This window comes from Chenopodium quinoa, unplaced genomic scaffold (assembly GCF_001683475.1).
Source record: "Chenopodium quinoa cultivar QQ74 unplaced genomic scaffold, ASM168347v1, whole genome shotgun sequence".
In the NCBI taxonomy this organism is placed as follows: Eukaryota; Viridiplantae; Streptophyta; class Magnoliopsida; order Caryophyllales; family Amaranthaceae; genus Chenopodium; species Chenopodium quinoa.
In genome coordinates, this window is record NW_018742412.1 from 1,386,732 (window position 1) to 1,399,056 (window position 12,325).

The 12,325-nt window shown below is 34.6% G+C and overlaps 1 protein-coding gene across 1 annotated transcript; it reads left to right on the plus strand.

Annotated features, from left to right (window-relative positions):
* Positions 1-1,681: 1,681 nt before the first annotated feature.
* LOC110706275 (geranylgeranyl transferase type-1 subunit beta-like) lies at positions 1,682-12,025 on the plus strand. The gene is made up of 11 exons (XM_021884174.1): positions 1,682-2,368; positions 5,634-5,709; positions 5,876-5,934; positions 6,046-6,185; positions 7,756-7,811; positions 7,922-7,998; positions 8,103-8,148; positions 8,348-8,472; positions 10,859-10,926; positions 11,018-11,105; positions 11,436-12,025. The coding sequence occupies exons 1-11, from the start codon at positions 2,186-2,188 to the stop codon at positions 11,583-11,585; spliced, it is 1,068 nt and encodes a 355-aa protein (XP_021739866.1). The 5' UTR covers positions 1,682-2,185; the 3' UTR covers positions 11,586-12,025.
* The last annotated feature ends 300 nt before the right edge of the window (positions 12,026-12,325 follow it).

Here is a 12,325-nt window from a genome sequence, read left to right on the forward strand (position 1 = left end):
ATCCGAGATACAATCTGAGCCCCCACCCCTCTAGCTATTGCGAACCCGATCCTCCTGAAGATGTGAGTAGCTGCACGAGCACCAATATCCTAAGTCTTATCGAACGCCTGAACCCGCTTCAGCAACGCAATAGCATCCTTCTCTAATTTCCCCAACGAAGAAAAGGAGAAAGGAAGAAAATCATAGCCAATAGCCCTGCAACGCGCCCCATACTTGTCCCGCTTCCGCTGAGCCGACGCCGACACAACACGACCAGGAACAAAGTCAGACAACCCCATTTGCGTTAAAGGTGAAGACCCCGTCAAGTCAGCACATACATCAAGGCCTCTATCCTAGGAATAAAGCAACACATCTGCTATTACTACTACTATTATTATTATTATTATTATTATTATTATTATTATTATTATTATTATTATTATTATTACTATTATTATTATTATTACTATTATTATTATTATTATTATTATTATTATTATTATTATTATTATTATTATTATTACTACTACTACTACTACTATTACTACTATTACTACTACTACTACTATTACTATTATTAATATTATCTCATTATTATTATTATAATCATTAAATATTATTATCAAATATTAATTATTATTATAATAATTATTAAATATTATTTAATTAATATTTTTATTATTAAATATTATTTTTATTATTATTATTAAAAATTAATAATTAGTATTATATTTAAATATTAATTTTGTTATAAAAATCAATTATTATTATTATTATTATTATTATTCTTAATAATAAGTATTATTATTACTATTATTATCTTTATTTTTTTTGAGAAAATATTATTATCATCACTACTATTATTATTATTATTATTGTTATTAAACATTATTATTATTAATATTATAATTATTGAATATTAATTAGTTATTATTATTAAATACTAATTATTTATTATTGTTATTATTAAATATTAATTTATTATTATTATTCTTAAATATTAATTATTATTATAAAATTCAATATTAATTATTTATTATTATTATTAAATATAAATTATTATTATAATAATTCAATATTAAGTATCATTTTTTAGAAGGGCGGAGTAGATTAAAGCAGAGCAAAACATATTTCAGCAAAGCAGCTCTAAAGAACGGGGCCTAATATGTCAATTATTGTGGGATAGAAGAAGTATGTTGCTGCCAATTGATTAATTTAGAATTTCTCTTAGAATTAACTAACGTGGACTACACTAAGGGGTCGTTTGGTTCGCACAGGGTAAATGGAATGGAATGAACAATGGGGATGAAAGAGAATGGAATGAAAAACCATTCCATTTGCTATGTTGATTGTTTAAAAAAAGACAAAAAAACAATCCAACCACTATTCTAAACACTACACCACCACCACCACAACACCTTCCCTTTTTTCACTTTTCTAGCCACGCTACCCCACCACCCCTCGCCGCCCCTCCTCGACCCCTTATTGCACCCTCTCCCCTCTAAAACCTATCTTCTTTCCCAAAAACCCTCCCCCACCATCGAAAAAACCCTAAAAACCCCTCCACCCCTACAAAAAATAGTCAACCACCCTCCCCCTACCCTCGCTACCCTCGGGTCGGTGAGGGTTTTTCCGTGGGGGTGGAGGGGTTTTAAAGGTTTTTTCGTTGGTGGGGGAGTTTTTTTTTTTTTTGGGGGGGGGGATGGAGAGGAGGGGCGGCGAGGGGTGGGGGGGTGTGGTGGCTGGAAAAGTGAGAAAGAGAGGGTGGTTGTGTGGTGGGGGAATATTTTCGGAGAAGATGAGGGTTTATCAGGAGAGTCGGTAGGCCGGGGAGGGGCGTCGGTGGGCTAAGGAGTAGCGTCTATGGGCGACTGAGTGGTGGTTGGTGGTGAAGTGGTGGTTAGGGAAAGGGAATGCAAAAGGCTAGGGGTGGGGAATCAATTTGAAATAAAAATAGGTAAACTCAAAAATAAAAATGGAGAAAGAAAATGATTAAACATACAAACAAACAACAACAATTCAATAAAGATACCCTTTCTCTGTGATAATTAACCCCAACGAAACAACCCCTAAATGATATAACTTTTTTTTTTTTTTTTTTTTTTTTTGGACACATGTGATACAACTAAAACCTTAAAACATTCCCCTCACTCAAAAATTCTAAACAAACCAAAAAAACACACTCACTCCTGCAACTCGTGTAAAAATGGCGTCAAAGTTAACAGAACCTTTTTCAATAGATCCTTCGTTTGACAAAGACAGGCACGTACGATTCCTAGACATGATGTACGAATTACTACCCAGTGATTATGAGTCTCAAGAGATCAACCATCTTACTCTTGCTTACTTTACTCTCTCTTCTCTCGACATTCTTGGTGCTTTAGATCGGGTACTTTCTTCTTCCAATTTCTTGCCTTTAGTATGTCATTATTCTTAATTTTATTGATAAAATATTGTATTTCATTTATCCATTATACATTGTTCAAAATTGTTGAGATTGCTTGGGAATTTGTGGGGATTTTTTGTTCATAATTTTTTGTTTTATTTTATTTTATTATTATTATTTTTGTTTAAGTTTGAATTATACCCGTTATACATTGTTCGTAAGTAAAGATGTGTTTTGATTATGTTAATAATATCAAATGATGTAGTTTTGAGAGGGAATTTGTGATATTGTTGATTAAGTGATTAGTACTCTATATTATTGTGTTATATACACTTTGAATTCTGAATCTTGTTATAGTTTAGATGGTTGAATGTAAGTATTTGCATTAGTAATTTCTGAAATTTAGATGATTTCTGATTTGATGAATTTGGTTTGGTTTGGTTTGGTTTGGCTTGGATTGTCATGGATTATATGGTTGACAGTTGATATTCGAATTATGAGATAAGCAAGAATTTGGTTTTGCATAAAGTTTCAACATTGTAGAGAATTTGTTTATGTGACTTAACTTCTTAATTTAGAACAATGTGTATGTCAGTAGCTAAGGTCGCGAACTTAAGTCAGGATGTTTTGCTACACTGCCATAATTCCGGGACTTTTTGTCACAAGACAAAGCTTTTGCTACAACTTTGGAAAGATTTTAACAGAGTTCTGTTAATTGGGTGTTATTTAATGACTGACAAAGTGGTAGAGAGCTTCATCTGGTCTTTGCTCATTTTTCTCTTTCTATTTTCCGTTTATCTTTGGGTTGACTTCTATTCTTGTACAGCTTTGGGGGAATATAGGGTGGAAGGAATGAAGAATTTTTACCATAATTTATATGTGCTTCTCAGACCATCTCTAATGGTGAGAGACTCAAGTTTGAGTATTGAAACACAAAATGAGTTATTTTTTTACCTCCAATGGTGATACCATAACCACTTATCAATTTAGCAACTCATAAGAAGTTTAATTTTCCAATGGTGAAATTCTCTAAAATATACAAATGTCACTTTCAATTTATGGCCCACAAAATCCATTTCTTTTTTAATATCAAATATTGTCAGATTAAAAAATAATTAAAAAAAAGGGTAAAACTTTAATAAATTACAAAATATATTAGATTAATGACATGGGGCCCACACTTTTTGTAAAATGAGACTCAAAGTTGAGTATCTAAACTTAACAACTTTCTTTTGGAGTTGCTAAGTTTAGATACCAACTTATTGGTATACATTGCAAAAAATACTCTCTCTCTCTCTCCTAAAAATACTCACTTGAGTCTCACCATTGGAGAGGGTCTGAAAATATCCAAGCTTGGTATGCCCTTGAGGCACAGTTAGTTGGTAGTATGGGTAAGAGTGTGCACCCCGTGGAGGACTACTGACTCAGTCTGCCTCAAGCATATCTTAATAAAAAGTTTAGCGGTATTAGATGTAAATTTTGGAAATTATCATGTGTTTCACTGTGTGCTAGCATTGTGCGCTATGTTTCTGTTAGGTTGAGGGGCTCACAAATTGTGCAATCAACAACATTATTTGCAGAATCATAGACAGGAAATATTAAAAGAAGAACAACAGAGTACTCTGAAGAATTATACGTGGAAAATCTTCTCTTTGCCAGAGAGGAGTAAAACCACCAAATTTGCATTTAGCCTGATAAACTAAAACTCTCTGTCCCTCTTAGGGTTCTCTATCCTGACGGATATGAGAATTGTGTTCTTAAGTGGATCAATAGGCTGCTTATATTAGTTTACAATTTGTTTCCTAACCCTAGTCAACTAAATGCATTTTTGGAGGAGAAATGAGACCACACAACCGTGTACCCAATACCACACAGCCGTATCTGGCAGAATATTTGTAGTCTTCTTGGCTACTGGTACACAGTTGTGTGCCATTACCTGCACTGCAGATAGTGCAGAATGCTATCATACAGTGCCAGATGCGAGTTTGATGCCTCCACATGAATGCGCCTTTAATTTCCTATGTCTGTTTCCCTCTCTAAACATCCTCTCATGTCAAACCATTTCTACAAACCAACATTTTCTTGGTCACATACAAAAGGGGTATGTGAAATACATATCTGAAATTGAAACTAGCTTCTTGTGAGAAACCATCTCACTTTTCACTTCACCATCACTTCTGTCCTCCTTGGTGCCTTATATGTGGAAATTTCTTCATTTTTTTCTTCAATTGTCATTCAATTTTCTTATGCTTTATTTTGGAGGAAGGAACTCATTACGAAACTAACCAAATTTGTATTCTGGAAGCTCATAGAGTTTGGAACTTTCCAAATCCACCCCTCTTAAAATGACACTAAAATACTGGTCTTAATACTATTCTAATCTGATTGCTCATATGTATTTGATTGATTTTGATAGAAGTTCAAGTCTTCTACTTTGGTAGCTTCTACATAGTGCATACAGGTTCCGTGTGAAAACAAATGGAATTGATTGGAAAACTTTTATAAGTAAGAATTTCAGTCATAGATATTGATTTTTTTTTTTTTTTTTAAATCTACTCTTTTAGACATAGCAGTATATTGGAGCCTGATACTTCGCTACTGAGCCCAATTTCGCTACTCTTTGCAAGTTTTTCTTAATGTTGCTCCTTAGGCCATTTCTTAAAATTTCATCATGGACAACAATGTCATCTTCAGTATTTGCTGATTATCTTTACTTGTACCTATGATGTTTTGACATTTGACTTGTACTCTTCTTTTACTTAAAGTTTCTTCAAGGAAATAAGCACGACTTATTTTGTGTTTGCTAGTGATATGAATTTAACTTAATTCTATTAGCAGTTGTCCAGGTGCTGTTATCTCGTGATAATAATAGAAGCAGCCGCTGTTGTTTATCCTTGAAACATTTTATGCTGTGTCTATATTGATTTGGTGGTTGAGAAAGAGATGGCTAGATTGAGGAAGGGGGAATAGGAGAGAGATTTGAGAAAGTGAAAGAGAAAGAGAACATGAAAAAAAATTGTATTTAATCCAATTATTTTGTGGAGAGCTTTGTGTTAGGGTAGAGCTCTTGTACTTATATAAGCTTTGCAGTTGGTATGGTACCAGCCAGTAAAGTTGTAGAATAACTGTATTGACATGTACAGATTTTATTTTGCATATGTTGGACCATTTTTAACATCGTATCATATATCTCATATGGTGGATTCATGCCTCTGTTCATCATGTGTTGTATGGCTTGTTTTAAAGTGTTAAGCTGTTTGACTAATAGGTTGACAAGGAAGCAATAGTTGCATGGGTATTGTCTTTTCAGGCTCATAAAGAAGAACAAGATGACTTGAGAAGCGGTAAGTGAGTTTGGCCTTTTGTTTTGTTTTGTTTTTTGTTTTTTTTTTCTTCTTTTTATTTTTTCGATAGAGGGGAAGGGAGGGGGTTTATGGTAGACTTTTTAAATTATCCTGGATTAATATTTTGTAACACAGAAATATTTGATGTACAATCTTGGTGACGTAGGACAATTTTATGGATTTCTTGGTTCAAGGTCATCACAGTTTCCAGCAGATGCTCTCAAGGTTTGTTTTGAATTCTAATAGTGTGGAACTACTTGGGTTGAGTATGAATTATGCACAAAGGTTATAAGAAGCTAATTACAGCAATTTCTTACTCTTTGTCTGCTGCTGCAGAATTCAAATTGTAACAGTAGTCATTTGGCAAGCACGTATAGTGCTTTAGCTATACTGAAGATCCTTGGCTATGATTTTTCTTTGTTTGATTCTGGATCCATACTGAGATCTATGAGAAACCTTCAACAACCTGATGGGAGGTATGCTCTTCTCATGCTTTCATTTCCCTTTCATATATCTAGTCTTTTGTATACTTCATTTATCTCTGATGCCAACTTCTGAAGTTTTGAATAGGACCTGCCATCTTTAGGGTTATGAAAACAAGCAAACCACATTTTATTCTGGCACACTTTGACTACTCTTTTCTTTTCCTTTCTATTTTCAGATGGAGATATTATGCTATGCACTAGCTGACTTGTCTTTTCTATTTCTTTTAAATGCATCAAAACAGATGCTATAGTGATGTTAAGGTAGATTTGATATGTTGTTAATGTTGCAAGTTTTAACATAGAGCAGTGGACTTTAGATGTGCTACTTAAAATTATACTGATACTAGATTTCTTTTTTGACTTGCGAGATAAATCATTGTGCTTATTGGACTATTGGAGGATAGGTTTATTGGTGTACTCAATGGTTGTACCACACTCATGTTATATTGCAGTTGTTTTCTGTACATAATTTGAGAAAATGCTATTTTAGCAAAATTATCATATTTAAGGAAGTAAAATTTGTTTCAGCTTGCAGTGACCTGAATTGTTGGAGATGGGTGTTGGTGGTACAATTTTTGTTTGTAGCTTAGAAGGCTGTTTTCATTTGCAGATTTTTTAGTCCTAAACCAAGAGCCGAAAGCTGTAGTTGTAGGCTTATAGCAGCGGTCTCTGATGATTGTTTTTGGGTACATGATTTCTTATTCTTTCAGACTGTATTTATAATGAAGATGTTGAATTGTCAATCAGGCTTGTGCTAAGTTGTACTTCCTCCTTTCTTTAACAGTTGCAACACACACTTTTTCACGCTATTTAAGAAAAGTGGGGTTCACATGATGTAATACACTTTAAAATGGGGTGAGAGGTTTTTTGGAGTATAATAGTGGGCCATGTGCTTTAAATAAGAGGAATAGTACAAATTTTTCCCAAAAAACTTTCCATTTATATTGTGTTGCAAGTATTGTGACATTTTCATTTTAGGGAAGTGTTGCAAGTATTAAAAAAACGGAGGATGTATTATTTTTTAGAATCAAATAACAATAAATTTCTGTAAAGATGGAAGCAAAAAAAAAAAAAGGAATTCTTGTTTATGCTGCCTGAGATTTCTTACGTGCTTATTTCATTTACTATTTATTTGCTACTTCTCTTCACAGTGTTGATTTTGGCATTCTAAGGAAGCCTGAAATATGCGTGCAAACTGTTGTGCTAGGTGCTTTTAATATTTGTGATTTAGACTCCTATATTATAGAATGTTGTCAGCCTGTGAAATGCTGAGGCACTTTCAGAAGTTATATGTATCACAGTATTAGTTACTACTTACTATTTTAATATGTATCACAGTATTAGTTACTACTTACTATTTCAATCTATTAAATGGAAACAACTGTGCTCTTGGGAAATATGCTCTTGAAGCACACATCCTATTTAAGTTATTAAGAAACTAAGCACATGCAAATTTTCACCAATTCTCTTACATCCACATTTGCCCCTTCTACTATGATTCTGTAGCCATGAACTATTGCTGTTATGGGGTGCATGATTGTTACTTTTTTCATTTTTACAGTTTTATGCCCATCCATATTGGGGCTGAGGCAGATCTGCGGTTTGTGTATTGTGCTGGTAAGATGAGAGCTTTACTTCTATACTTAAAACATTTTTTAAGATGATTTCGTGCAGTATTATTACTATTATACCCTTACTTTCCATTTGGTTTTCTTTGTGACAATCAGCTGCCATTTCCTATCTGCTGGGTGACTGGACTGGAATGGACAAAGAGATGGCAAAGGAATATATTTTGAACTGTCAGGTCTATTTTAAAACCTTTTGCTATTTTGCAGTTATTGGCATGCCTTGTTCTTCCAAACTTGTTATCCTGATGCTGAATTGAGTTGTATGATCCTGTTTTTGCAGTCATATGATGGTGGCTTTGGTTTGTGTCCTGGTCTGGAATCCCATGGTGAGTAGATAAAGCTTGACTTTTAAACCAGCTTTATACATGTATTTTTAAATGCTCCATTTTTTTTTGTTTATGTAAGTGTTAGCAAATTGTCAATTTCTTGAGGCACATAATTTCTGGTTCGAGTTACCTTGCCCTTTTATTCCTGCCATTTAGTTTCCTTGTCAATATAATGTATACCTATGCACTAGTGATACAGGCGGTGCAACATACTGCGCAATTGCATCTCTACGACTGATGGGCTTTATGGAAGATGATCTTATCTCCAAGGGTGTATCATCCTCAATCATAGACATTCCCGTGCTCCTCGATTGGATGATGCAGGTTTGCTTTTCAACAATATATAGATAGCGTTTGCATTGTCGAAGTCATTATTTTTGTTGTTTTTAGGAAGATTTGTCAAAAACTACCTTTTAAAATGAAGTTTTGTCAAAAACTACCTTTTAAAATGAAGTTTTGTCAAAAACCACCTTTTAATTTTTTGTTTTGTAAGAAGCTACCTATTTCTAAACTTGACGAATTCCGGCATTGACTATCCTTTTTGGGCATTAACCACCCATGTGATTGCTACAAACACACACATCACCACCATTGCCTCCCCACTGAACCACGCCAAAACTCACCCCTCAAAACCACCCAATCACCTCCAAAACCACCTACCTACGCCCAAAAATCAACTCAAGAAGAAACCTTAACATCCCAAACCCATCACATCTTCTTCGAATTTTCAAAACGAGCCCATACAATGTCAAAACAACTTGAAAAACTTGGATAATCACACAACCTAGACTTAAAGCAACCCTAATCATTAAAAAAAGGAAATTTTGTCAAAAATCACCCATTAAAACCACTTTTTTGTGAAAAACCACCCACAAAAAAAAAAAGTTGTAAAACACCACCCAAACTAAAAAAATGTTGTAAAAAGCCACCCACTGCCAAAAACAGGTCGTTGACCATCCTCCCCCGACGTTGACCACACTAGAAAACCCCTAGAATTCACAGGAAAGTCTAGCTGCCCCTCCCCCTCGAAACCCCTAACATTCACTCCCCATTGGAAACTCCTAGTATTCACTCCCCCTCCACCTCGAAAATCACTCCGACCATATTTTCCGGTGGTGGTATAGGGTTTTTCATTATTTTCGAGTGAGTTTTAGGGGTTTTCGAGGGGGGTGGGGAGGAGGAATAACGGCTAGATGTTTTCCGGTGAATTCTAAGGGTTTTTAAGGGGATAGGGCGGGTGGTCAACGCCAAGGGAGGGCGGTCAACATCGGCAAATATGGTCAACAACCTTTTTTGGCCGTTGGTGGCTTTTTGCAACATTTTTTTTTAGTTTGGGTGGTTTTTTACAAAAAAATTTATTGTGGGTGGTTTTTCACAAAAAAGTGTTTTTAGTGGGTGGTTTTAGAAAAATTAAATCTAAGAGAGATAAAGATAAAAGGGAAGGAGAGAGGGGGGGGGAGGGGAGGTGGCTGAGGAGGAGGAGGAGGGGGAAAGGGGAAGTCAAGATGGTGGAGAGGGAAGAGGAAGTGGTGAGGTAGCCATGGCATGAGAGAGAATGAGAGTTAAAGGTCAACAGTCGGAAACTAGCTAAAGGTGGTCTTTGGCAAAAACAAATAATTCCTCCGTTTTTTATTAGATACATTACTTTCTATATATGGAAGTTTCTGCATGATTGTCCCTTTTAGTCAATAAATTCTACCTTTCCCATATCATATGGGATCTCTTTATTTTTTCTCTCTATCTCTCTCTACTCCAAATCTTGCCTAGGAGTCTGCAATTTTAAAAATGATGCATCTAATGAAAAACGAAAGAAGTGTGATTAAGGTAAAAAAAAATAATTATAATGTGGTTTCGAACAAAATCTATCTTTTAAAAGGTGGTTTTTGACAAATTTTCCTTGTTTTATTTTTAACCTTTATAACAATATTTTGTTCAACTTATATTTTTTAATGATAAATCATAATTAAACAGTGTAGAAGTTGTTAGAAGCACTCTTATAATCAAATTGATGTACTTATGCTGAGGAATTGAAACAGTAAAACCGTAACTTATACCACTAAAATTCTTGGATATCCTATAAAACAATAATGTTACCTTATTTTTGTTGATCAAATTAAACTTGTCAAACATTACTTTTTTTCCAATTACAGAAAACATCACGTGTGCTTTGTTCAGGGGGCCAGAGCATAAAAAAAATAAATAAATAAAATTAATGATACTAAATGATGTTGAATTGGATTCTGGATTCTTACTCGGAATTCGGAAATGTATTGTTTTGAGTGTCTGTGAAGCCACAATTCTTATCAAGATCAAGTAGTGTCTGGCATTTGTCTTAATGCCTAAATTATATGGAGTTCCAGAAATAATTGTCATTATTATAGTGTAACTTGTTCCAATTTAATCTGTGGATTGAGAGTATTATTTAATCTAATAAAAAGTATTTCCTCAATCTTTAAATAATGCAGAGTGGACCATCATACCATTTGTTTTATTTTTATTTTTAATCAAGGTAATTTTGCTCTTCCACTCATGCTGTTAAATTTCCTATCCTATTTTGTTGTTAGTGAAAGTCCTTGTGGTGACTAGAAATAGTGGAATCTATATTTAACCCTAAGAGTTGAACATATATCTTTGTAAACATTAGTTTATAGATTGATGATTTAATTTCATGTGGTATTATGACAATTTTCATGCAATTTTCTTGCTTCAGAGACAAGCTGCAGATGCTGGATATCAGGGAAGACTAAACAAACCCAGTGACACATGCTATGCGTTCTGGTAATTTGGGGTAGACTATGCTGTAGTTATTTGGTAAACCTAGTCACATGCTTGTTTTGTCATCCTGAAGATAAAAAAATTTCGCATACAGGGTGGGTGGAGTGTTGAAGATCTTGGGAGGCAGCAAATTTGTTAACAAGGATGCTTTGCGTGATTCGCTACTGACTTGTCAATCTGTGGTAAGTGATTCTCTAACCAAGGGCCTGTAACTAAATCCCCTTCTAACCCCCCCCCCCCCCTTTTATGTCCAAATAATTCAAATTACACTTGAAATGGCCATGTTTGTCATAAGTTTGTCAAAGCTTCTCTGGTAGTGTGCCTCATATTTATGCTTATTCATTAGATAGTTACATGCTTTTCTGTAAAAACCAGAAGCTGATGGTTCTGCATATCGAGAATCTTCTTGATAATGGTGGCAAATTCTTTCTTAATAATCATGATTATTTCTTTCATATAGTATATGATGAATCTCTCTTTCCGGTGGAAATGATAATTTTGTTTTTCTGTAGTATGGCGGTTTCAGTAAATTCCCAGGGGAATTGCCGGAGCTTTATCACTCATATTACGGGTTCTCTGCATATAGTCTGTTGGATGAACCTACGCTGAACTCTCTCTGTGTTGAACTTGGCATAACGAAGAGAGCTGCATTTGGATCTTGAATTAAGATTTCATTCATTGAAATTTGATCTACTTGAGGCACAGATTGTATCATATCATTCGTTGTACACTACAACAGAGAACAAGAAGCATGCAACTTCAAGGCTGGTTAGACATACTACTGATTGGAGAAGTGACTCGAACTTTTTTCTATAGGTTTCAGCCAAAGTTTCTTCAACCCCGAAAACTGTATAAGTTGGATAAAATATGTAGGTCGTGATATTTAGAGAAGAAAAAATATGCCACTGGCAGTGCTTTGCTCTTGAACAATATGTAAATTCTCCTCTCTATTTCTTTTCCTTTTTTTTGTCCCTTCTTCTCTGGTACCTTTGTTCAATGTTGGTTTGATTGTTCCAGCCTTGAGAGTACAGACATTTCAATGTTGATTGATAGAAAGCTGAGTTTTTTACAATGAAATACATGGCAATTCTTTTTACCTACAGATATTTGATATGATCATCATTTATTTTACAGAGTATGTTTTTTGACCGATGATAGTGAGACTGAACAAATTTGTGCTTCTTTCTTTAAGACTCAGATTCCTCTGATCTATATTTATTAACCTGTGGTTTCATCCTTGACTGCGTCCCGGTCAAATGGAACTTCCAGGCAGCTATCGTAGCTTCTCTCTACAACATACTTCTATCAACCACATCCACAGCAAAATTCCAAAGGTTGGTAAATACAAAGTAGGGGTTGATTATGAACAACCTCATAAAAAGTCATCTGTACCGCCGTGTGA